Source organism: Lagopus leucura, unplaced genomic scaffold (assembly GCF_019238085.1).
Source record: "Lagopus leucura isolate 7727_CA_CO unplaced genomic scaffold, USGS_WTPT01 Super-Scaffold_100009, whole genome shotgun sequence".
Classification (NCBI taxonomy): domain Eukaryota; kingdom Metazoa; phylum Chordata; class Aves; order Galliformes; family Phasianidae; genus Lagopus; species Lagopus leucura.
Window position 1 is genome coordinate 10725065 of NW_024962266.1, and position 25552 is coordinate 10750616.

The window sequence follows — 25552 nt, forward strand, 5'->3', positions numbered from 1 at the left end:
TTCTCATCAGAAGCTTAGTTTGAAAAATTGTTTCTAAAATTTCAGATTCCACTTCTGCAGAAACACGTGTCCCAATTGCCTTTAGGTAGAGTCAATAAGAGACAACTCCTGTAAGCTGTTATCATGAATAAGCATGCAAAAAAAAATATGTAATAACAGAAGCAAATTCATACAAATATCTAATGTCTACCTAATAACTCATCAGTTTATCCTCACACATGTATAGGGTGAACCTGGAGAAGCTGGTAACCCTGGACCTCCTGGAGAATCTGGAACATCTGTGAGTCTTTTGATTTTGTCTTATTAACCTGTATCACAGTAAACAAAAACATAAGGTAGTGCTTACTTTAAGAAACATTTAATGAGATTACTTGTGTTTTTGTGTTTAAATTTTCAGTGAAGACCTTTCTTACAATATTGAAATGCAATTTGTTTCCTTAAACTATAGCCACATCTTATAGTAAGATGTGACAAAGTTGTGAAGACTTCCTTAAAAGAGTACTAGCTTTGATATGCATATTTTTTCTCTATGGAAGCAATTCATTGATGCAAAATAGGTTCAGACTCACATCTGGTTGCAGATGTTTGCACTCAGACTTGAGATTAAGAGGTTTTCCAATCTGAGGCTGAGGGCCTAATATCCCATTCACATACCAACATTTAATGAGGAATAACATTGCCCAGATCTGAAAAACAGTTTTGCCACTGTAATCTTTCTTTAGCCATTCAATTCTCAGACAATATTTTTTTGTTCATGTGTTTCCTACAGGGTCCAAAAGGTGAAAGGGGAGAAAAAGGTGAGGCTGGTCCACCTGGAGCAGCTGGACCACCAGGTGCTAAAGGACCTCCAGGTGATGATGGGCCTAAGGGTAACCCAGTAAGTAATCTTAATAATTTTAACAGAAAGCACAGCATAACATTGCTGAAACTGTGCTACATATAGAACTACAGATTAAACTGTACACTGGAACTAAATTTATCATATTCTTAACAAAATATTTCTGATGACTGTTACCTGCTTCTCTGTGCATGACATCTTCCTTGTTTTTTTCCTGATTTACCTAGGGTCCGGTTGGTTTTCCTGGAGATCCTGGTCCCCCTGGAGAGCCCGGTCCAGCTGTAAGTGTATTTGAAAAGCAGTTTTAGGTCCTGGATTTGGTCTGCATTCACTTGCAGTTACTGCCATCTCTTCTTGGTTTGGAAAGGAGGTCTTTCCTGTTAGATTTATTGCTTCGGCTATTCATATATTTCTTCAATCCTTAAAAAAAAAAAAAAAAAAAAGAAAAAAAAAAAATTAGAAATCTTTAAAAAGTTTTGAAAATGGTTGTCTGTAGGAAAATTCTCTTCAGAAAACTAGTGTTCTTGTATTCATCTTTGAAACAAGGTTACTGAATTTTTCTGAATTTGTATCTTTTGTTTATTTTCACATGATTTCTGTAGGGTCAAGATGGTGTTGGTGGAGAGAAGGGCGAAGATGGTGATCCTGGTCAACCTGTGAGTTGTTTCTGTCATTTTCTTTTGGCTACATTTTCTCCTGTGCTGAGAAAGTGCTTTTAGCTGAATCAGTGTTTTCTATAGATTCATACTCTAACAGATGTTTTCTCAACAGATTCTTTTTATATTGTACTGAAAAATCTCTTTATTTCCTTGTAGAATTAGACTTACCTATATAATAGATACAACCAAAAGAAGGAGAAATAGTTTGTTTTAATGCTGAGATGCATAAAAATGAGAGCAGCTCTTAGTATACAAAAAGTAATGCTGAAGACAAATTGTCTTCATTAGCTCACATTATGAAGTGAATCTTAATCTTGGAGTTTCCACTGTATTTCATGTGAAGTCTAAGAGTTACATAAGCAATATTAATCAGTGCTCTTAGCATTCTGGAGATTCTTACATTGAAGCATCGTGAATTTAATTTTTTACTGCAAAAAGCTAGGTCTTCCTTTTTGGAAACTCTGTTTACAGCCCTGGAATTTCTGACTATCAGGAAAATATTTTATACAGTACAATGTGAAAGAAAAATGCTAGTAATTCAACATATGGTTAGAACTAAGTAATAAACCAGAGTTTAAATTGAAAAGTTCAGGATGAGCATCTGTGTATCTAACTTCACAGTAAGTACTTTTAGAATTTTATGCTCACGAAGAAAAACTTATCAAACTGTTCAGTAGACCTGAAATATTTCAAAGGGTATCACAGCATACCTATGTGGGGGAGACAAATGGCTGTCAGTGCAGAATATTTTCAATAGAAGGTGACTTACTGGGAAGCTAACTTACAGAAGCTAGTAAAAAATACAGGAAAAGTAACAATTTCAGCACCTGAGAAAGCAAGAAATACTCTTAATCGAGTTGGTCAGTAGACTGTACATTACCTTTGTGCAGACACTTGCAGAGATGAAATGTTCTGTTTTAAGCAAGAAAAAAAGAGTAGTTGCATTTTGTACAAAATCTGTTGAAAACTGCAGAAGATGACTCTAAGAAAGGACTTGCTGATTAAGCAAGTATCACTTCCGTATGATAATTATTTTCTGTCCATTAAAAGAGATGTTGTAGATATTCACTGCATTTAAGAAAGAAAATGATTTTATATATTGTTACCTCTGAGCCTATTGCTTTCCACTGCAGGGTCCACCTGGTCCTTCAGGAGAAGCTGGCCCACCTGGTCCACCTGGAAAGAGAGTAAGTCATTTCTCATTGCCTCTAGTACATCTCTCTTTCGAAGATATTATATTTTAGAGTATTTCAGCTGTTTTCCATCTTGTGATGCTTCATATATGAAGTTTTCTTTTAATAACGTGAGAAATAAAAAAATGCAAACAGCAGAGAAAACTCTTTAACATGAGTCCTGTAAAGGACTTTCAGTTAAAAATAGATTTGTTAAAATATATAGCGTGTCCTGGAATACAAATCATGAGGAAAATAACTCTAAGCGTATGTTTGGTGTAGTCGTATGTATACAGCTTGAGATCAAAAAGTCAACTGCAGACCTGGAGATTTTAGAGTTGAGAGTACAGTTACCAGTGAAGTACTGACAATGGACAAATCTTGTGTTCATTAGTTTCGAACTAGCAACTGCAGGCAGCCTGAACTTGGAAAACAGCAGAAGAGTCCACGTCCACACTCAGCCCATTCAATGGATTACTGGCCATTCTGGTTATTTTTTCTCATTTATTTCAGTAGAGTTAAAGCCAGTCCTCTCACAGTAGCTCCTTATAAGAGCTCAGAAGAATTTCTATGATCAGCCTCAAGAACAAAAATATATAGGAATGAATATATTCAATGTCGGTAGTTATGATTTGTCTTCTTTTCTCTCTCAAGTGAATTCAGTATGTGATAGGGTAAAAAAAACCTGGAATTTTTGCTAGCCTACTAATCGGAGTGAGTGACAATGAGAGTAATAACACATCATCCATGGGTACATGACTGCTGGCAGGGATAAGAAAGGAAGTGACTGCTTTTGTATCTTTAGCCTATGAAATAATTTAAATGAAACTTAGTGAAAATCGTTCTCATCCCTTTGACTTATAACATCAACAGTGAGACATTTCCGTAGCTTATGAAGAGATTTCATTATTTCTGAAATTTTTGAAGCTTTACAGGTTTTACAAATACAGATAATCAAAAATAGTAGATAATATACTTACAGAATTATAGTAGGTAGATGCACCATCCTTTAGGTCTGTTTCAGAGACTGCTTGGATGCTGTTTTTATGCTTTAAAATAAAAGATGGGAGCATCATTGAATTTAAGCTGAGAGATATTTAACAAAATGTGTTAGATTGCTCAGTGTAATGGGCTTAAGTGAACTGACATGCCTCATTGGTTTTATCTATTTTACACAGTAACCTGTTTGCTCTACAAACTCACAAAACATTTATAATACTATAAAGAAATTATGGTAGCATTACAACCTTATCACTAGAACTGCTAATATTCAGTCAATCCATATTTCAATTAGTATGTTTGTTCTACATCAGATTAGAACTTCCTATTTCATTATATGGAAAGGCAGTATCTCATTCCTAATAAGTAGTATATATTACTATCTGTAGCTAGATAAAAATTAAAAATTCAAATATAATGTCACACATTTTAATACAAATCTACTTTATGAATAGTGTGAAGAAAAAAATATTTTCATAAAATATCTAATTCCTGAATACTGAAGCAAATAGTTTATAGAGTCAGATTCTATATGACCTGAGTACCTGAATAATTTGGTCTTGTAGGGATTCTGTATTGTATTGAAGTTCTACTAGAGAAATACAGCAAAGGTCTTCAGGCTTGTTACTTTGCTGACAGAAAGAATGGAAAAAAATGTGCTTTGTTAGCTTTCATCAGTTGCATGGTAAAACCAGTTTCAACAAAAAGCCCCAGGAAGCGTCATTTCATCCAGATGCACCATTTCAGTAGTAAGATTGATATTATTGAAGGTGCAGTTCTGGAAATATTACTGCAAAGCAACATGCCACCTATTTTTTTTTGTATCTTTGTTTTTCTGTCTCCAAAATGACAAGCTGACAGAGATCAGGATTCAAACTTGTAAGTGTAGCTCTTCGAGTGCCTCAACTGTATGATCTCCTTATTTATTGCCATTCATTTTCATTCCCATCTTCCCATGTATTTTGGATCAGATTTGAACTCAGTTTCACTGGCCAATCTTTGAAAATTATGCTTATTGCCAGTTTCCAAAGTTATGAGCAGTCTGCATCTAATATTGCAGGTTCCAAAGAGGTTCCCCTAGCTTTCTCTCAGAATTAACTTCTAGCACAGGACTTAAAAGCTTTTCCCCATGTATCTATGAGACTCTCAGCTATATAGTTACAGTGACATTGAACTATCAAGTGAAGGCCAATAAGAAACTATTTCTTCCAAGTTACTGATGTGAATAAGCAAATAACTGTTTTACTGTGATGCTCTAAAGGCTTTGACATAACAGCAGGAGCTTTGCTCTGAAATTGTGCAAGGGTCTAATGGACAAGCAGCGTGGTGAATTCTTTTAATAAAATTTTGGAGCTACATGTCAGAGAGCATGTTCCTTCATGTTTACCTCTGAAGAGATAAAATTCCCTAGCATGCTACTGAGCACTCAGGTTAGGTCTTAATCAAAAGAAAAGTTTAAAGTCTGTGGCTGACACAAAAATGGATCATTAGAGCATCCACAAATGTGTACTGTAATGAATACATTACTTTTTCAGACCTATCAATGGCTCCTCCTAAAAAATATTTCTACGACTGCTTTTCAGAAAATTCTATTACCAAAAATGCTTTCAGTTTTATAAGGGACAGATCAGTGTATCTTCAGAACAAAGTTCCATATTCAGATGAAGACCTAGTTCAAGTACATATATACAAATTCCAAAAACATAATCTAGAAGCAGCAAACCCTATGACAGTCATTGATAAAGTCCATTAGTGATTACAGATATTACTGAATTTTAACTAACTCGTAATATTTTAAAGTTTATGACTTCTGAAATGATCACTGCTGTACCAAATAAAAAAAAAAAAAAAATACTTGCTGATAAGGCTGTATACATTGAATTAGCTATGGTGCAAATAAACATAGCCCTTCAGTGTGTTAGGTCATTCAGCTGTGTTTTCTGCTGCTTGTATTAAAGTCAATTAGGTGTCTAGATCACATACATTTAAGGGTCTATATATTATGCTAAAAATGTTAGAATTTAAACAAGTCTCAGATACTTTTTTGTTCTAGAGTATATAGTGCCTGCTTTCAATATAAGAACAGGTTTCAATTCTCCACAACATAGCCAACTTCTACAATTTGAAAAGCAGAGTGTTATTTGGTTAATTCCTTTTATATACAATGTTGAATGATTTGGGAAAAAAAAAAGAAAAAAGAGTATTACTATGAAGATTTTATTCCATTTTGGTTATAATATTCCATGGTTTACTGTATTGGAAATCATGGTTTTAGTCAGATGGCCAGTAGATATAGACAACAGATTAAAATATTTTAATGAAAATCTTAAATATGGAAGAACAAACAAAATATCCAACAGTTTAATGTAAGAAAAATTGAGGACGTATTTCATTCTGCATGAGTTCTTTTGTCTTTTCAGTTCTGCATAAGGCAACACATCCAAATTGTAGTGTAGCAATCTTAACAGTTACCATGGCAGCTTAGTAATGAATGTACCCTCTTTGTTTAGCAATCTTGATTCACTGTATTTTTAATTTAGTGATCACAGGATTTTTAGATCTGCTACTTCAAATGCAGCTGCATTTGTGGATTATTAAGAGATCATATTTCTCAAATACAAACTACCACACAAAAATATTTAGTTTCTTAGCTAAGGTAGATTGTAACTGACACACCAAACTGAATGAAAGGAGAGCAGTAAAGAGCATGAACACATAAATTAATTCATGTATAAAAAAAACCATCCTATTTCTAAAACATTCCTGTGTTTATTTATGTAGCTGCCAATAATTTTTCTTCTTATCACTGCAAATTGTGATCCACTCAGTTACAAGCTGTGCAAAGGAGTATATGCATCAGAGATTATTATTGGTACACTATTCATGTAAATTGTTCTCCTGTCAAAAAGAATCAGCAAGTGGTTCACAATTTTCAGGTATTTTTAACTTCCCTGTATTCCAAAGAGGTAAAATTAAGTCCTTTAATACTTGTACTCTTTATAAGTACCAAGGAGAACACTCTGTTGAGAGCCACATCAAATGACCAGAGTCCACTGTGGGTAATTCAGGTTCATTTTGCATTATCTTTGATGGAAAACCTGAACTACCTCTGTTGGCCAAAAAGGTTAATACAATACTGCAGATGTTCAGTTCCACCATAGAGAAAGCTTAGTATTATTATCAAATGAATTATTTTAATATACTTTTATGTAAATACTTGTAAAATGAATGTAAATTTTCCAGAATTAAATCTGTTGTAATTGTGTTCAAGGTATATGTTCAATAATAGTGGACTATTAAATATATCAGGCTGTAAAAAGTATGGAGTACATTCAGCTGTCATATAAAAAAAAGTTGCTGTAAAATCAAAGTGATATTTTAGTTCACAAAGGATACCGTAAAATTAAGAATGTTTTGTGATTTATTTTACTGTATTTTTTTCACCTATTGTTATAAAGTAAAAAGAAGTCAATGACAATTACTGGCTTTTTTTTTTAATTGCTATTTCTTAGGACATTTTTTTTCTGTATTACAAACTGTTAAATTAATGAATAGATGACTTTTAGGTTGTTAGTTTATAGATTCAGAAAATCACCTCATATCTGATAACTTTCCTTTTGCTTTAAGCTGCTCATTAGTTGGCAAGAAGTAGCTTTCCCAGTATATTGAAACCTTAAGACATGAAGGATGGGTGATGTCAGCAACAGGTAGTCAGAGTGATGCTGGACTATTGCAAGCCCAGAGTGATGCTGGACTATTGCAAGCCCCATAAGAGGCCTTCATCTGAACCTTATTCCATTTCTGTATCATCCTTCAGTACCATGTTCTCCCTTCTTAGTTAAACAGAGCTTTTGTTGAGCAATATCAGGAAACCCACTACCAAGAGTTCTTTGTAGTTAACATCTTTATTTCATCCTAATGGCCATTAGTCATCTGATTTTTTTTTTTTCCTCTTTCATATTTATTGGATAATATTGAGGCACGTACTGATTTTTAATTAAAAGGCCAATGCCTCACTTAGAGAATAAAGTATGTGCCATTCTTGGCATTGTATAATGACAGATCTTTGGAATCAATGAATAGAAATATTACAATGAGAAGGGAGTCTAAAACTCTTACTGTAAATGTAAATAAATATTTTGCTTTCATTTTCTGTTTTGATTTTTTCCAAAGGATATCTTTGTTTTTAACTTTATCCTGTCAGAGGTGTTAAGTAATGCATGTTCTTTTAGATCCTATAAGATCCCCAAAAATTTTATGAAGGAAAAAAGAGCTGATATGACCGAACAGAATTTTCATTCTGTGAATAAAATGTAAAGAAACAAATGTAATTTTTAAAGTAGTTATTACTTAATAATGCTTATAATGACACTTTCAGATTTTTTTTTCCACTGTGGAAATATTTTAGAGAACTGAGATTATGAGCTTGGTGTTCCTCTTTCACAGGGACCTCCTGGAGCAACTGGAGCTGAAGGCAGACAAGGTGAAAAAGGTGCAAAGGTAATATATGCAATTATATTTTAAGAGACATGAAAAAATAAACTATTTATAAATTAAAAGTAAGTTGCTTATTAGTCACTGAGTGTGTGAAACTTATCAAAATAGCAACAGCTAAATGGTAAAATCCAAATTAAGATCCAAAATTAATAGCAGTAACAGACTACATAACAGACTATGTAGTGGACTCTCACTAGAGCAGGCCCAACTTAACTCACCCCTGTGAAAAATGAGGATAAGCATGCTTTGCTGGCACCCTGTGGCTTATATGAAGCTGTCATTGTTTCATTTAGTAAAACATTCTAGAACACTGTTTTGGAATAACTTTTGAAAAACGGAGCAAAGAAACTTTCACTTTACAGCTGCCATGCCAGGCTTAGTCAACTATTCTCTTTTGACTATTCTTCTTTCTTTCTAGGGTGAACCTGGTGCAGAAGGAGCTCCTGGAAAGACGGGTCCAGTTGGTCCTCAGGGACCAGCAGGAAAACCTGGCCCTGAAGGTCTCCGGGGCATTCCTGGCCCTGTGGTGAGTAAACTGAGCATAAAATATTTTAAATGTTGCATTTGTTGTATATTCTCCAGTAAAGCTAATTTTATATTTTCTCTAGGGAGAACAAGGTCTACCTGGAGCACCAGGTCAGGATGGTCCTCCTGGGCCTCTGGTGAGTATGCTTCTCTTCAGTGCCAAAACAGAAAAAGCACCCTTTAAAACACACCATTAACATGTCTGTGCGTATTACAGAAAAACGAATGTGTAAGCCAGTTCCTAGCACAAAGTTCCTATTTTTCTACCCTGTCAGAAATTGATACTTGCTTCATTCTACTGCTCTACTTTAGTAGGCAACTGTGTTGAATGCAGCTGATTTATACCAGCTGAAAAGAATAAGGTAGTGTAAAACTTCTGCCCCCACATCAGCAAATCTTAACACGTTAAATCTTTTTGTTTCCAGTGGTAATTTTTTGGCATGCATTGATTTTAGTGACCGCCTGTGAAAACATTATTCCTGGGGTAAAATATTAGATAATACGTATACATTAGAGAAAAAATAAATAAGTTAGAAGCCCAAAAAGAGACTTCTACATCAGAAAAAAACACGCTAGTTTTGTAAAAATCAAGAACAGTGACCTGTCCATTGTTCACTGTTGCAGACCCAGGAAATATAATACATGAGTGAAGTATTTAAAAGGATCTGAGTGAAACAAGCTCCCAGTTTCTAGGGCATCAGTTAGAGCTGGATATCATGTTTCTGTGAAGCACAAAATAGCAGTGCCACAATATCAGCTTTGGTTGCCAACAATGCCAATGAATTATATAATGCCATTCAGCTTGCCATTCTCCTTTTCTTCATGGTTTCAAGTTATATTATTGCTCTTTACATTAACATTATTTTATAACATTGCAGTAGGCAATGAGTGCTGCAGCTGTGATAAAATATTTATCATTGCTAATACATGAGCAGTACAAATCAAACAGGAAGACATTAGATAAAATAGTTATCAGAGCAACATTGGGTGCTCCCATGAGTATAATAATGAAACTTATTTTAGCCATACTATTGTATAAAACCAAATTCACCTTCCATGAGGATGTTTTTCATCATTTCAGCTAGAATTGAGTCTATATCATTTCTGATTTATAAATTTGATAGCAACCTGTTAGTACTAAAGCATGTATTGAGGTACTCTTAGTGGTCTGGTTGCAGTGTAAGGCAAGTTACAAGTTACAGTAAATGTACAGCTTTCTAAATTAGCTTTACCCTTACCCTAACTGCTGTAAAATTGGGACAAAATACATTTCTGTTAGCTTGATGCAAAGCAATCAAATTTTGCTATGTGTTTCTAATGTGATTAGAGCAGATTACTTTTCTTAGGTAACATAACATACTACCAAATTATATCATTATTTCTATCTACACTTGCTATTTTAGTGAACTTTTCTATAAAGCTAAAAAAACCAACACTGTGGGCACAAAATGTTGATGTTCATATTCAATATGTTGTGCAGAAATTAATATCCAAACTATATGGCCATCATGTTAATTAAAGAGTGAAAAACTGAAAAGACTGCCCTGTGCTAAATCCATAATAAATACCCTCCCTAAAGAGTTTATGCTTTCAATAAAGGAATAGCTTAAATAATTTGCCTGACTTACAAATGAACGGCATGAGGCACATAAATAATGGGACTGAAATCTCCTTGGTTACAATTCCTTGCTGAAATTAATAATAATAATAATAATAATAATAATAATAATAATAATAATAATGTACTGAATTCATCAGTAGTAAACCACCATTTCTCATGTCAGTCACCAGAAGTTCCAAATGCATCAAGGTTTCTCTTCCAACATTTGACAACTTAGCTATTCAATTCAAATCTGAAGCTGAGTGTATGAATGATTAAAATACTCCCAAATGCCCTGGCTTTCTTTCAGCTCAACAAGAATTTATTTAGATGCATTGCTGTAACTTAAAATTCATTCTGGATTTTAAGAAAGTAGAATTTCTTTCTATATGTTATTGAGGTTAGGCCTCCATCCTTCCCTCTCTCCCACTAATTTTACTAACAGAAGAACAGTACGAGAGCAGATTTGAAGTAGAGAGTAACACACTGCAGGTGAGAATGTCTGATTCTGTATTCCAGAAGCTTTAAAATTTCAACTTTTATTCATGAATTATGTATTTGCTTAGGCTTGTGCATCTAATGATATTCTCAAGTACAGATGCAAAGAATACACACTGAATAATATTTTTTACATTGAATGTTATGGCACTTCTTGAAACTGTGCCAGGTTGAAAAGGTCGCTTATTACTGCTATTTGTATCATAACTTCACAGATATCTACTGCAAGCAAGAGACTAATAGCAATGAGCTACCAGCTTACTTCAGCAGCTCTGCTCCTAATGCATTCATGTTACTGTGAGATTAATAGCCTCTGAGAAATGGATTCCTTTTTTATGCTTGCATATACAAAGCCTGAATTTTTCACTTTATTTTGTGCAAATTATAGAAAACTAGCAATACTATTCATACAAACCTCAGAAGATCCCTCAAATCTTCCAAAATTTCTCTAAAATTTTAAATCAGGATTGAAATAAAAGTAAAACTAACTTGGAGAAGAAAAAATAAACACAAGGAGATTTTATCAAGCTTCATATGTACTATTTATGAAAAGTTTGTATTAATATACTTATAAAAAGTATAAGAAGATATCACTTTGAAATCTCTGTAAGGTAGGAGTATTTTTCCAATACAACAGATGAGGAACAGAGGCCCAGAGAGAGTACAGGAGATTCTAACGGCGTTCAGAATAGCTACACTAGTACTGCAAAACCTGAGTATATGGGCCCCTCTAAAAGTAATGCCTTATATTCATTTCCATGAAAACTACAACAGATATAAAGAGAATAAGAACACTATGGATAAATTCTCAGCTACAAAACACTGGGTTTTTTTGTTGTTTGTTTTCGTTTTTTTGCTAGCCACCACCATTATCCAGTTTATATGGATGAGCTGATGGAGATATTCCTCATTTTGTGGTGTGATGGCTGTGCATGGCCATCTGGAACATGGCTTGCCTTTCATATCACTTTCACCTCTGCTGAAATGCATCACCTATCACCTTACTGTGCTACCATCCACTCTGATGTCCACAAACAAATGTTGATGCATGTCAGTGAGTGCAATTTTTTCCTTATGGAGCAAAGGACACACCTTTGCTTCATACACACTCCTAGGTCAGATGCCATTTTGTCAGACTGCCCCTCTGCTGCTATTTGTCACACAGCAACAAAAAGGAATGAAATACTGGTGGGAAGGTTCAACCTGTACTGTCATACCACCAGGATCTATCTCTGATATTGTAGACCAGTGTAATTAAATGGGAGGCATTATTTTGGAGCTGCCTTTTTTTTTTTTTTTTTTTTTTTTTTTATGTTAACACATTTACCAAAATATTGGTGAACCGTATTTTTGTACGTACCATTGGAGCTATCGTACTTGATGTTGTTAAGCTTGCAATGTTGAGTAGAAAGAATTTGAATATTCAGAAAATTTAACTGCATAATTCACTGTCATGCAGAAATTTCAGGTTGTAAATCGAGGAAATTGTAATCCCAAGACAATATCTTAAGTACAGAACCAAAGCATGAGGTAGTTCTTCAACAAAGCAATATTGAGAAGCTGTTACTATCAGCAATCTCATTTACTGAGTTGTAGTAACCTGGAAGAATAAAATTAAGGACTTGTTTCCATTTTCTTATGAAATAAAGGGCTACAGAAGTACATACTACTGTTTCACAACTGGATAGGTACAGCAATTATGGGGAAATACTAATAAAGCATATAATGTAGCCACAATCAAGATTAGGCTAATGAACAAAAAAATAAATTGAAAATTTATTTGACTATCACATAATTTCCTGGATGCTTGCAGTACTTTTTACGAATTTAGAAGATCTTTTCCTTCTTCATAAATTTCTAATAATTACAGCCTTTTCAGATTTCTAAAGTAATTTAAATGCTACAATAACATTATTACAGCATTCTGAAGATGTATGCCAATGTTATCTTGGGTTCTGAATCACAACCATCATCCATTGAGTGACCTTGTAGTTATACTACCTTTAAAATATTTCAGGAAAACTTGATTTGTACAGTATGTTAAAACTTACTTTTACATTACTTCTTTTGATTTATTTAGGGTCCACCTGGCTTGCCTGGACTGAAAGGAGATCCAGGTTCCAAAGGAGAGAAGGTATATGAGAATGTCTTTGTTCCTTGTTTGTGCCTTTGTAATTTTGGCCTGCTACACAAGTCTGTATAAAAACAGCAGAGAAATACACACTTTTTTTTCTTCTTTTTTTTTTTTTTAAATTTAAATCAGTAAGCAAGACACCCTAAATAATCCATCAGTCAGCTTTCCATAGCCTCAATGATAATGATGAAGCTTTAAGTAACATCTGATACCCTGGAGATAAGTAGAAAGAAAGGATTACTCTTTGCAGTAATCTATTGATGTTACGACTCTTTTCTGCAATGAAAGCCCTAAGGACACTGATGTAAAGAGAACCTTTGCTTTTACAATAGGCAGGAATAAAAAGTATTGATTTCACTATATAACAACAAGGTGTAAATATTTAACAGTTATAGTACCTTATTCTGAAATAATGGATTGAGACAATAGGAATACCATTTTCTAATACAGTCCCAACCCTGTACTAATTGCTTGGATATCAGGAAAGAAATGTATAGAGAAAGAAATATGAACGTATCTTGTGAATTACAATTTTTGCTTATCTATATGGATCAGCTGTTTATATAGCTGTAATAAGAATAACACATCTGTTTCCACAAATAATATTCTTATTAGCATATAAGCGTGGAAATTAGTACGAAATCTGTACCCACTTTTATTGTTATTTTTGCATTTCAGAAAGGACTGTGTTGCATTTAAATCTTTCACTGAATTATACACAGCTTGATAATAATCTCCAAATCCAAAGGCCAACTATTGAAAGTGAATATACTTACAAAATAGTATATCAAATGAACTGATAATAAACAATTGACGATATTTGAAAGCTCTGTGTTTACAAAGCACATCAGCTTCATAAGTATCAAGTTTTTACTCTACCTTCTTCTATCTTGTTTAGGGACATCCTGGTTTGATTGGCCTGATTGGACCTCCAGGAGAACAAGGTGAAAAGGGTGATAGGGGTCTTCCTGGCCCACAGGGGTCTCCCGGAGCCAAAGGTGATGCAGTAAGTAAAACTTTCTTTTGCTTTGATTCAAGTTTCATGTATGTCTTTCTTGCAGGAGACACATAAAGTTATTACAAACATTTATACCCAGCTTGAATCTCCAGCTGGAGTTTAAAGCACAGGCTGCTGATGACAGACCCGTATGAAGGAAACAGTATACCTGTTAGGTATCAGATAGCTAACAGAACCAGTCTTGTTACATACTACCCAAAGCAGACTCTCTTTTCCTGGTTATTAAACTATGTTTTAAAGCTCTCTGTAAAATATGAAGCTTTAACATTTATCTAACGGAGAGCAGTGTCGTAACTATAAATGCTGGAGCATGACAATAAAACTGTCAGATTATTAGTTTAAATTGAAAAATTATTTTGGACCCTAGCAAATGACCTAAAGGGAAACTAATTAGAGCTGGACACTTAGTAGAACTACCTTTCTCAATAGATCTGCATTTCTTAACTCAGACCAATACAAAAAATACTTTAATTCTGTCCTTATTCTTTCTTAGGGAATTTCTGGTCCTGCTGGTCCACTTGGACCCCCTGGTCCTCCTGGTTTACCTGTAAGTAATTTCATCCAGTTCTCCCATTCAAAACACTCCTGTGTTTTGCAGAATATATTCCAACTATATGCTTATATTCTTGTCCATAGGGTCCCCAAGGTCCAAAAGGCTCCAAAGGATCCAGTGTGAGTAATTATCCATATTTTCTGGTTTTGTGCTTCATTTCTGTATATACATTATTTTTTAATATTAAGTAGTATGGTCAATAACACATTACTCTCATTGCTTGACAGGGTCCTGCTGGTCAAAAGGGTGATAGTGGTCTACCTGGCCCACCTGGTCCTCCAGTAAGTAGGAATTCTTTCTTGATATGCAAGCATATTCTGCTGTTACGATGACCCTGTTTTGGTGCAGGTAGAAAATGGCACTTGTGAACTTACACAGAAGGAAAATAGCGATGATTATTTGAAAATTAATTTGTCAGGAAACACAAATCTACCAGAGGAAGAAATACATTGTTTGCTCTAAAAAAAATCCGCTAGACATTTTAAAAAAGAACAAATTTCTAATGATTATTTACACAGATTGTAGATCTGTGCACAGAAAATGCAATGACTTTCATTTCCCACTGTTAATTCTTTTCTGTTTCTATTATTTCTTTATCATAGCATAATAATCTAGAGTGAAAACAGTGAAAATCTGAATGAAATATGTCAAATTTTGAAATAAAATATTGGTTTATAAACCCTAAGTGTAATTTTAAAGTTTTATCATTGGAAACACCCACAGTTTTTATTTGCTGCAGGCTATGCCTCTGCTTCAGGGAATTGCAGGAGATATTAAGGAAATCACAAGTAAGTTCTACACACTTATGTGAGGGTAACATACTCTTCCCCAGACAGCAATGTTTAGAGAAGAATTTAGAGCAAAACAATCTTTAATGTTCTAGAATCTGGGGGTTTTTTGTGTTTTTTTTTGTTTGTTTGTTTGTTTTTCTGTGTGTGTGTGTGTGTGTAAGGAAATCAGAAGGAAATAAGTTAAATAAATAAATTGAAAAAAAGCCTATCCAAAGCATCTCCTTGCAATGTTTTGTCGTCTTCCTGTCCATATTTATGCAGCTGGATAATCAACAGAAAAGATAATATTTTTTCCATTCAGGGTCCTCCAGGTGAAGTAATTCAGCCACTGCCAATCCAGTCACCCAAAAAGACTAGAAGATCTCCAGATTACATGGTATCTGATGCTGGTGATAATATTCTGGATTATTCTGATGGCATGGAGGAGATCTTCGGTTCACTGAATTCACTGAAGCAAGACATTGAGCATATGAAGTATCCAATGGGCACTCAGAGCAACCCAGCCCGAACTTGCAAAGACTTGCAGCTCTGCCACCCAGACTTCCCAGATGGTATGTTAATATTGCATGACAAAGGCGAACAAGGCTGAAGTGATGATCTGATAAGAAACTTGGGTAGTATCATTAATTATTGGTAGATAGTTAACATAGTGGCTAAATAAACAGTGTCATTAAATCAATTTTTGCAGGTATAAAAGTGTTCCGTTTATAAAGCATGAGTGAAGAGATATTCTGTTGGTAAAAAGCCATAATTCTTTAATAAGTAACTGGATCTAGTTTTAGAAATAAAACTTTCAAGTTGCTAAAAACAGCGCTTGTTTAGAAATGTGGTCTTAGTGTTTCCAGAACTATCCAAACAGGAAAGAGATGAAAGATTGAAGCTATTTAGAACAGTGGAAGTAAAATCACAAACGTCAGCGTGCTGGGATAGTTTAGAGCTTTTAAATGAAATGAAAATTATTTAGTAACTATATACTTCAGCTTAGTATAATACAAGAAGTAAGTCTCTCAAAAATTATTTCTTTTATCCTTAGATACAATAATTTGGCTTTCCAAGTGACCACTGTTTGTTCTGTATCATTCAGCAAACGGATATGCAAGTTTCTCTGATAGCATTTAATGCTACTAAGCACTAGCTTCACAAAATGCAGAGTAGCACGAATTAGTGGCCTTATTCTGAATGACTATTTTAATTTAATTATTTAATCATTTAATTATTCTGTTGCTTTCTTTTTTTATAACTGATTTTAATCCTGTGGAAAAGTTTAAGTGAAAGCCAACCGTTGCACACTTTTTAGGTTTCATACTTCTTTTCTATTGCAATAGGTACTTTTTCTCCCAGTTCAAAGCAATATTTTTCGTATTTAAATGGAAGAAAAAACAGATTTTGACAGTTTAATAATACTCTATTGCTATCAGTCTAGATAGATAAATGCAGATGGTTGCCATAAGAAATAGTTTAGCAGAGTATGTGCTATATGAAAAGTACACATTTTACAATTCAATACCTCCATAATAATGAATGCTTTTTATAGACCACATTTGTCTTCTTCATTTAACAGTATTTGATTATTGTTTGGAGTTTTTTTCATATCAAAGTAACTTTATTCCGGTTAAAATAAAAGTAAACACATTCATTAAAATGTAAAATTCTGCAGAGGCAAGAGTTTCAGTTAGGAAAAACTGTTTTCAGTAAACACAGCCCAAATCAACAGAATGTTAAAATACCAAAAATGCTCTGAACTTGCAAAGTGTGCCCTGTATTAAAATACAAAATCAGTGAAAGGATTTGCCATGCTTCATCTAAATCTCCACTTTTTGCCCAAAACTGGATTAGAACACTAGTGTAAGAAAGTAATTTGCTGTGAAATTAGCTAGAGTTAAGTACTCAGATCACAGAAATCATTATAATTACACCAGCAGATTTTTAAAGGATCTGATTTTTAGCAGACCCTGGATTGACTGCAGCTCTCTTTCATCCCCAGTTTTCATTCACTCCAGCATTGTAGAGTCTGTATTCTCAGCCCTGCCAGTATGTTGTGTTATAATGTCATAAAGCAGCCAAGCACTATGCAGCCACTTGCTCACTCTCCACCTTCAATATGGCTGGATGCATGAAAGAGAATCAGAAGGGCAAAAGAGATGAATACACTAACGAGAGAAAGAAAACCAAAGGATAAAAAACAACATGTGCACAGAGCAATTGTTCACTAACAGTCAACCAACGTCCTATCACTAGCAGCAGATCTCCTGCCAACCCTCCCAGTTTCATGAGCATGACAACATACGGTATGGAATATCCCTTTGGTCTGCTTAGGTCAGCTGTGCACTCCCAGCCTCCTCACGGGCAGGCAACTTGAGAAACAGAAAATGACTCTGTGTAAACAGTGCTCATTAATAACTAAAATACTGGTGTGTTACAGCACTGTCTTCATTGTTAATCCAAAATATAGCACTGTATGAGCGGCCAAGAAGAAAATTACCTCAATCCCAGTCAAACCAAAACACAACCCTGTAGGACTGCTGAAACTATATTCGTGCAAGTTTCAGCTCTTTTTCTTGCTATTTGAGTTCAATATGCATTATTTAATGTGTTTTCATCACGTAAAACAGTCCAAAGTTTCACTTGTGTTCAGCCTCACAACCCAGTAGTAAAAAACAGTTTTGCCTGAGAATTCCATTTCTCTGAATGGAAGCTTTAGGTACTTGACAACTAAAGTCAGGCCTTTTCTACATAGGTCTGCAAATCACTCTGAATATGTACCTCTGCCTTAGGCCATAGTTTATTTCCACCTAAAGCTGCCTCTGCACTGAGAGTTCTATTACCACAAGTATAAATTATCCTTCAGCTGAAATAGTGTAATAGCTAAATTGTTGAGACCTGTAATGTATGTTTCATACATTATGACCTTCCTCCTCCATACTGAAGCCACTGCAGTTCCTCCTACCCCTTAGCAGTATTCTGCAATACTCATTGTTTTAAATCGAATTAAATGAAAACAAAAGGATGTAGATAAAAATAGACTTTGATCTCAGTGTTATTTTTTATAAACAACAAAAGCAACAAATCACAAGGCAATGTACACATATATAAATGTATGCATATACGTAAACACATATAAAGATTCTTCTTTTTTTAGTGGTGCCAGTGACAAGAGGCAATGGGCACAAACCAAAATGCAAGAGGTTCATAGAATCATAAAGGTTGGAAAAGACTTCTAAGAAGATCTAGTCCAACCATTCACCTACCACCATTACTGCCTATAAAACCATGTCCCTAATTACTATATGTACCCTTTCCTTAAAGACCTCTAGAGACAGTGACTGACTCCATCACTTCCCTGGACAGCCTGTTCCAATACTTCACCACTCCTTTTGTGAAAAAATTCTTTCTAATATCCAACCTGAACCTCACCTGGTGCAACTTCAGGCATTTCCTATTGTTCTGTCATTAGTTAGCTTGGAGAAAAAGCTGGCCACCACCTCAATACAACCTCCTTTCAGGTAGTCATAGAGAAAAATAAAGTCTCCCCTGAGCCTCCTCTTCTTCAGACTAAACAATCTTAGTTCCCTCAGCTGCTCCTCATACGACTGTGCTCCAGACCCCTCCCAGCTTCACTGCCCTTCTCTGGATACTTTCCAGGGCATCAGTGTCTGTTGTAATGAGGGGCCCAAAACTTAATACAGTCTCAAAGTGCAGCCTCGCCAGTGCCAAATAAAGGGGAAAACTCACCTCTCCCTGGTTCTGTTGGCAGTGCTATTTTGATAGAAGCCAGAATACTGTTAGCCTTCTTAGTCAGCTGGACACACTGCTGGCTTATGTACAGCCAAGAAGCTGAGGTTCCATCAGCGGATCAGGAAGCACTTCTTCTGTGAGGGTGACTGAGCAACACAGTAAGTTGCTCAGTGAGATTGCAGAGCATCCCTACTTAGAGATATTCAAAAGCTGTCTGGGCATGGACCTAGACAACGTGTTTTACGTGTCTCTTAGCAGTGGTGTTGGATCAGATAACCCCAGAAGTCCCTTCCAATTTCAACTATTCTGTGATATTTTTGAAAAGAAAGGGTTGTCTTCTCATCATGAAGATAAAATGACTTCACTACAAATTCTGGAGCACTATTAGGTAAAAAATCTACATCTTCCAGATACCATTTACATTTTCAAAGGCTTTTCTCATTTGTTTTAGGGGAATATTGGATTGATCCTAACCAGGGTTGTTCTGGAGACTCCTTCAAAGTGTACTGCAATTTCACAGCAGGCGGGGAAACTTGCATCTACCCAGATAAGAAATCTGAAGGAGTAAGTACCAATCTGTGTTTTCACTTGGCTGTTGACAGATAGCACTATACTACTGTAATGTTGAAATAATGTTGTAATTATAAGAATAATTACACTGTCACATTTTTCATATGTGTATCTTTCTGATTATATTTAAATTTACATAAATCTGAATAAAGCAGTAAAATGATGCACAAAATTAACACACGGCATTTTTTACTTTTGCTTAGATAGTGCTTTTATGCACATCCTTGTAAAACTTTCACTGCATTCTGGAATGCAACATAGCTATGCAGCAGGTTTAAATGCATCATCTAGAGTTTGACATCTAAAGTTATACTCTTATTAAGTTTCTCCTGTGGGTTCATTTGTATCTAGGCAAAGTAGATTATATCTATCATTGGTATAAACAGCCTCTAAGGGGCATGTAGTGTAGAGGATGGCTTTCAAAAGTTTTTCAAAAAGAGATAGATATATCAACATCAAAACCAATTAAAACTCTTAATTTAGATACTCCTCATAGTAGCAGTTTATACCAGTCATTTACACTGGTCATCTGATAAGAATCATGTGTGCATTAAACAGAATTATCTCTCTTTATAAGCTATCACCTCAGATTCCATGTAAAGTAATGAATCTGAAGACATTCTATGCATGAAAAACATTCTATTTTAGAGCTTTTAAAGATGCTGAAAACACTGAAAGAAGAGCCATTTTTTACTATCTTATGTGAAATTTGTTCCAGGTATTTTAAAACCTTCTTATCTGTTAACCCATCTTCTAAATACTTACATCTCCACTGTTCTACCACACAGGTTAGAATTTCATCATGGCCAAAAGAGAATCCAGGATCTTGGTTTAGCGAATTTAAACGTGGCAAACTTGTAAGTGATTATTACAACACAGAATTATTCACAAATGAAGTACATGTTACGAGCGATCAACAGATCCCAAAGAATCTTAAAATATAGAGATAATAACAAACTTAAGACTTTTCATACTTGGTCCTTTTGTCCTAAATATAAGAGTAGCTCTGAGGCCTCCTGCCACTGGTCAGCAGGAACCTGCTCTGTACTGTACTGTAAAGGCACAGCAATCCCAACAGTCACCTGCAAAGCTGATGGTGAGCATCTGGCTTCTGGCAGACCACAAGTCACCACTTAACTGTAGTAAAGCAGCTGGAGTACAGATTTCCTGCTTCAGTCTAGATAACTGGAAACATACTAAGTATGGAAAAATGAGGATGCAAGCTGATATAACTTTTTAATTAACTACAAACAGATTCCCAAAGAGATTCTGCTGTTTGACATGATATTGTAAGGGTAAATCCCTGTCTTTCCCATTACAAAAAAAAAAGGTATCCGAAATATATTGTTAAAATATGAAAAACTATTTACATTTACAGACTTATAGCTTTAATAACTTTAAAATCTCTTAAAAAGGGATGTGATGGTTTATTTTTTTTATTAAGGACAGTTATGTGGTTCTTCCATCAACAGTAATTTTGTTCTGCATTTTAACATAAATATTCATGTGGCTTCTTATGTTTTTTAGCTTTCATATTTGGATGTTGAAGGCAATTCCATTAACATGGTTCAAATGACATTCCTTAAACTACTGAGCGCCTCTGCCAGACAAAATTTCACATACAACTGCCATCAGTCTGTAGCTTGGCACGATTCCTCATCTGACAGCTATGACAAAGCACTAAGGTTCTTAGGATCAAATGATGAAGAGATGTCTTATGACAACAATCCTTACATCAAAGCCCTTCACGATGGCTGCGCGGTAAGTAGAGATTCAGAATTTTCTTTACAAAACCTACTTGTCAATTAAAGTAGAAATCAAACAAATTATTTTTTTTTTGCACAGCTCTCCCCTGAGAAAAGCTTTCTAAAGACTTAACTTTTAATAGACTACCCTTTAGTAGTTTTTAACTAGAATACAGCAGCCCTTTATTCAATTTTTTATATGTACAAGAAATAATAAATATTACCATAAGCCAAGCAACAGAAATAGAACAAACCTAGTATGGATACAGGCTGTCAGCACCAATGTGCAACTAGACTGTTTTCTTGTACGAGCACTATGTAAGAGAACAGAAGCAAACAAGCATAATTAGAGGAAGCAGCCCAGGAGCAGAATATATTTATAGTCATAATAAACATAAGAAACATAGTAAAAATATGTATGAACTAAGTCAGAACCCACACATAGTGAACTAATTGCATAGTTAGGTAACATTGTATGTCCTTTTCTCTTATCTATCTATCTATCTATATATATATAATTTTTTTTTTTTTTTAATCAAAGCCAGCTGAAATTCAGGGATTGCATCTTTTACCTTCCACTCTTAGTTCAACTAAAATTCGAAGAGCAGTCCAAACATTCATCAGCTGTCTGACCACCTCTCCAGTACAGTCTGCTCTCTTCAGAAGCAGAATAGTTTGAAAACAAGAACATTCCAGAGGAATATGATAGTTAAAGCGTCATTAATTATTTTGTAGTTTGATATGAAGGGATTCTGAAGTGAGTTCCTTAGAAATCAGTGACAGAAAATGAGACCTGGAAGTAGTAGGATACATATTTGTCTCTGAGAAACAACTTAGATAAAGGCAGAGTCTCCTCCTCTCAGTAACAAAATTATAATATACAGCTGTTTCATGTCAGTCTTTTTCTATGTCCTGTATCTTTATTTTGCTGTCATTGCCCGCAGTGAATGAGAGTAAAGCTCCAGATACAACGTAAGCAATTTAGGGTGTAACTTCCACCACTAATCTGAGAATATTCAGATCTTCCAGCTTGGATATGCTCATCTTGGCATAGTTGAAAGTGGAATGATATCAGAAGGACATAAGAGACCATCTGAATGAAGTACAATTATTGTAGTTTAACCCAGCAAGCAGCTAAACAGCCTTTTGCTTTTCTCCTAAAACCAAAACACAGCACGATATTAGAAACTGTGATGAAAAACAGTTGCAGCTGAAACTGAGACTACAATCCTGATAACTAAAATAATGAGAAGGCAGAAAGCCTTTGTTAGGAATTAAGAGTGTGCTTTCGAACATCTCTAATGCATCAGTCCTGACAGACTGCTATTTTCTTCCATGTCCAAAAAGCTTATGTAATGTCTTGTAAGACAGAGTCTTTCTTCTTAGAACTAGGTATTTCTTCTGTCTCTCAGAACTAATTAGTGATTTCTTCACAAGGAAAACATCCTAACTACTGCAAGAATATTATCATAAATTAGGATAGGTGTGAATTCTTTCAGGAACATTAAATGTCTTATATATGTTTTTTCATTTCTACGCTTGCTTTAGTAAGTCAAAAAGCCATGGGCCGATCTCTTTCTAAAATCAGAAATGTTCCATATCACACTTTTAAAATAAATTTAGAATTTGTAACATCAGGTGCATGAAAGGCAATCATTTATAAATTCCAAACTTCAGAGGTAGCCTATGAAGATCTACAGTGCATACTTACTCCTTTGATATGTTTGTTTTTGCTTCTTTTTTTTTAACAGTCAAGAAAGGGCTACGCAAAGACAGTGATTGAAATCAACACACCCAAAATAGACCAAGTGCCTATAGTTGATGTGATGATCAATGACTTTGGCGATCAGAACCAAAAGTTTGGATTTGAGGTTGGTCCTGTCTGCTTCCTTGGTTAAATTTAAGAAAAAGATCAGATCAACAAAAACGTGGCACTTTGGTGCTACCAGCCTACTTCATGCCACATGCAAGTTTTGAATAAGAATGGCATAGAAAATATGTCTTGCTGTGTACCTATGTCTCATCTAGAAAGTAACTGTTGCCCTTGTAGGGCCAGAATCACATGACTTAAACTAATTTTGCAAGGATGCTGTGGCACAGACAGACAACATAGGGCTCACTTTGTCAACGCCCCACCCTACCTTTGGATACCTTTGGTGCTGTTTAAAAAAAGAAAAAAAAAAAAGAACAAATGACATGGTGCTCCTTTGATTACAAAGAGGTGTTACGAAAGTGTTTAATAAATTGTAATTATTCTATGTACAGTACTTATACTGTTATTTCTCTGTCCATTTGCAAAACTTGCATGTGCCTCTAAATTGCATCTGGCTCTTATTTTATAATTACAAAACTACATTGTCAATACTGTTTATGTATTCTGAAAAAATAAAGCTGTAATTGCCAGTGAAGCCATTTCAATTTCTGATTAATAATAAAATCCCTTTGTATATATTGTTGTTGAAGAGCTTTGTTATTTGAAGTCGCCAAAAAACCTTAAGGTGGCAAAACTGGAAGATCTTGAGCAGCACACTCAAATACCCTTTTCTGCTGATATTATTATGTGATGATGAATTTCAATACTGAAAGCACCTTCAAAGGTGTTGTGTTCCATGGTGCTATACCTCAGACCTTTTATTTTCTTTTCTAATTTCAGAATTTCATACAAAATCTGTATATACCTAAAATAAGTAAATTTATATTTTTGGGCAGGGAGAATATGTAAAAAAACAAAAACAAAAAAACAAACAAAAAAACCAAACTTCTGTTTAAATCTGTGTGAATTAAATCAGTTAATCAGTTATATAGCTTTCCTTTTTTTTTTTTTTTTTTTTCTTCCCCAAATGTATCTCATGTGAATTTGTTCCTGTTGTGCTTACCTGGTATGCATAAATATTAAAACTGGGTTACTGGATTCTAAACAGTTATTTATGGATTTTTGCAGTGTTTATTTAGAATTTTAGTAAGCAGTAATGGATGTTTGCTTCCTGAAGTGGACATTAGAAGTTCCACAGAATGGTCCTATAAAATATTTGCCCATCCCATTAATATAAATTATTTTTCCTGTTATTTCAACTGAAGGCCAGGAATGCAATATGTCTAGGTCATGTGATTCTATATAGTTGCTAAGCAACATGAGGGGACTGCTTTCTACAGAGCTGTCTTTGACCCAAATTGTTAAAATTTGCTATTCAAATCTCACCAAAAAAGTTGGTTTGGCCTTCCCTTTGAACACTTCATTCAGGTAGTTGTAAGTAGAAATTGCATTTTAATTTTGCAGCAGAAATCCTTTTGTAATTATTTTTCATAATATATGTAAGACTTGAAAATAAATGTTTGTTTCTGTTTCTTATAAGTTGTTAAATTAAATAGTACTAGCTTCTGCTGGCTCATTTCCAACTGGTACTTTCTCATGCACGTTTATACATGTAAAGATAAGATTTCAAAAGTCAACTTTTTGCTGTTCGTATTTTCTTCTATTTTTGAACCAAAGTTTGTAACTGTCACCTCAAAGAGGAAAATACAAATTTTATTAATAAAATCAAGTCTTGTCTACCTGGATTGGTCATTTTGTTTTTTAATGTCCAGAATTCACCTACTGTCATTACGATAACTTCACTCTGCTTCTAGACCATCCAGTCTCCAAATAATAATAATAATAAATAATTTTACCACATGAACTGGAAGGCACTGAGTAATATTGCTGGAAAAAGGAGTGTTAATACAGGTGCTGATACTGCTACTGGCAGTATGCAGCAGATGCTATTTATCTGATTTTGCATTTATTTTGCATGAATTTGTAGTCACAACAATCCACATAATACTCAACTTCTTTACTCATCCAGTGTTTTATATGCTGCAGTGTTTGAGTACTTCCCATGGAAAAGGCTCCGATAATAAAAGCAGGCAAATGATGCTACTAATTGATGGAACACAGAAGACAAAACCTAGACCAGGACCTAGAAACTACTGGAACACAGAATTTCCTATATTTTGTTTTAGATATTTGAAATATAACTGATGAAGAGTTTAAGCTAGAAATATGATGTATGTCACCTGGGACTATCCAAGCTAAATTCCTTACTAAAACAAAACTATAAGAGAACAAGAAGCAGTATTTTTCTCATCTCAAACAAAAAACCTGTTTAATTACAAAAACATTGGACAGTTGGAGTTTGCCTCTAAAAGCTGATAAAACAGAACTAGGTCATCATGGGATCT

The 25552-nt window shown here is 34.6% G+C and overlaps 1 protein-coding gene across 1 annotated transcript in view; it reads left to right on the forward strand.

Annotated features, from left to right (window-relative positions):
- COL11A1 (collagen type XI alpha 1 chain) overlaps nt 1-24839 on the forward strand; it is a 131574-nt gene extending 106735 nt beyond the window's left edge. Inside the window, exons 50-67 of the mRNA XM_042873859.1 lie at nt 227-280; nt 770-877; nt 1066-1119; nt 1441-1494; nt 2631-2684; nt 8115-8168; nt 8584-8691; nt 8774-8827; nt 12869-12922; nt 13821-13928; nt 14434-14487; nt 14577-14612; nt 14721-14774; nt 15586-15835; nt 19471-19583; nt 20378-20446; nt 21117-21350; nt 23086-24839. Of these exons, the coding sequence (XP_042729793.1) occupies nt 227-280; nt 770-877; nt 1066-1119; nt 1441-1494; nt 2631-2684; nt 8115-8168; nt 8584-8691; nt 8774-8827; nt 12869-12922; nt 13821-13928; nt 14434-14487; nt 14577-14612; nt 14721-14774; nt 15586-15835; nt 19471-19583; nt 20378-20446; nt 21117-21350; nt 23086-23232 (1659 nt within the window). The 3' untranslated portion in view covers nt 23233-24839. The remainder of the gene's footprint in view (nt 1-226; nt 281-769; nt 878-1065; nt 1120-1440; nt 1495-2630; nt 2685-8114; nt 8169-8583; nt 8692-8773; nt 8828-12868; nt 12923-13820; nt 13929-14433; nt 14488-14576; nt 14613-14720; nt 14775-15585; nt 15836-19470; nt 19584-20377; nt 20447-21116; nt 21351-23085) is intronic.
- Nucleotides 24840-25552: the final 713 nt, after the last annotated feature.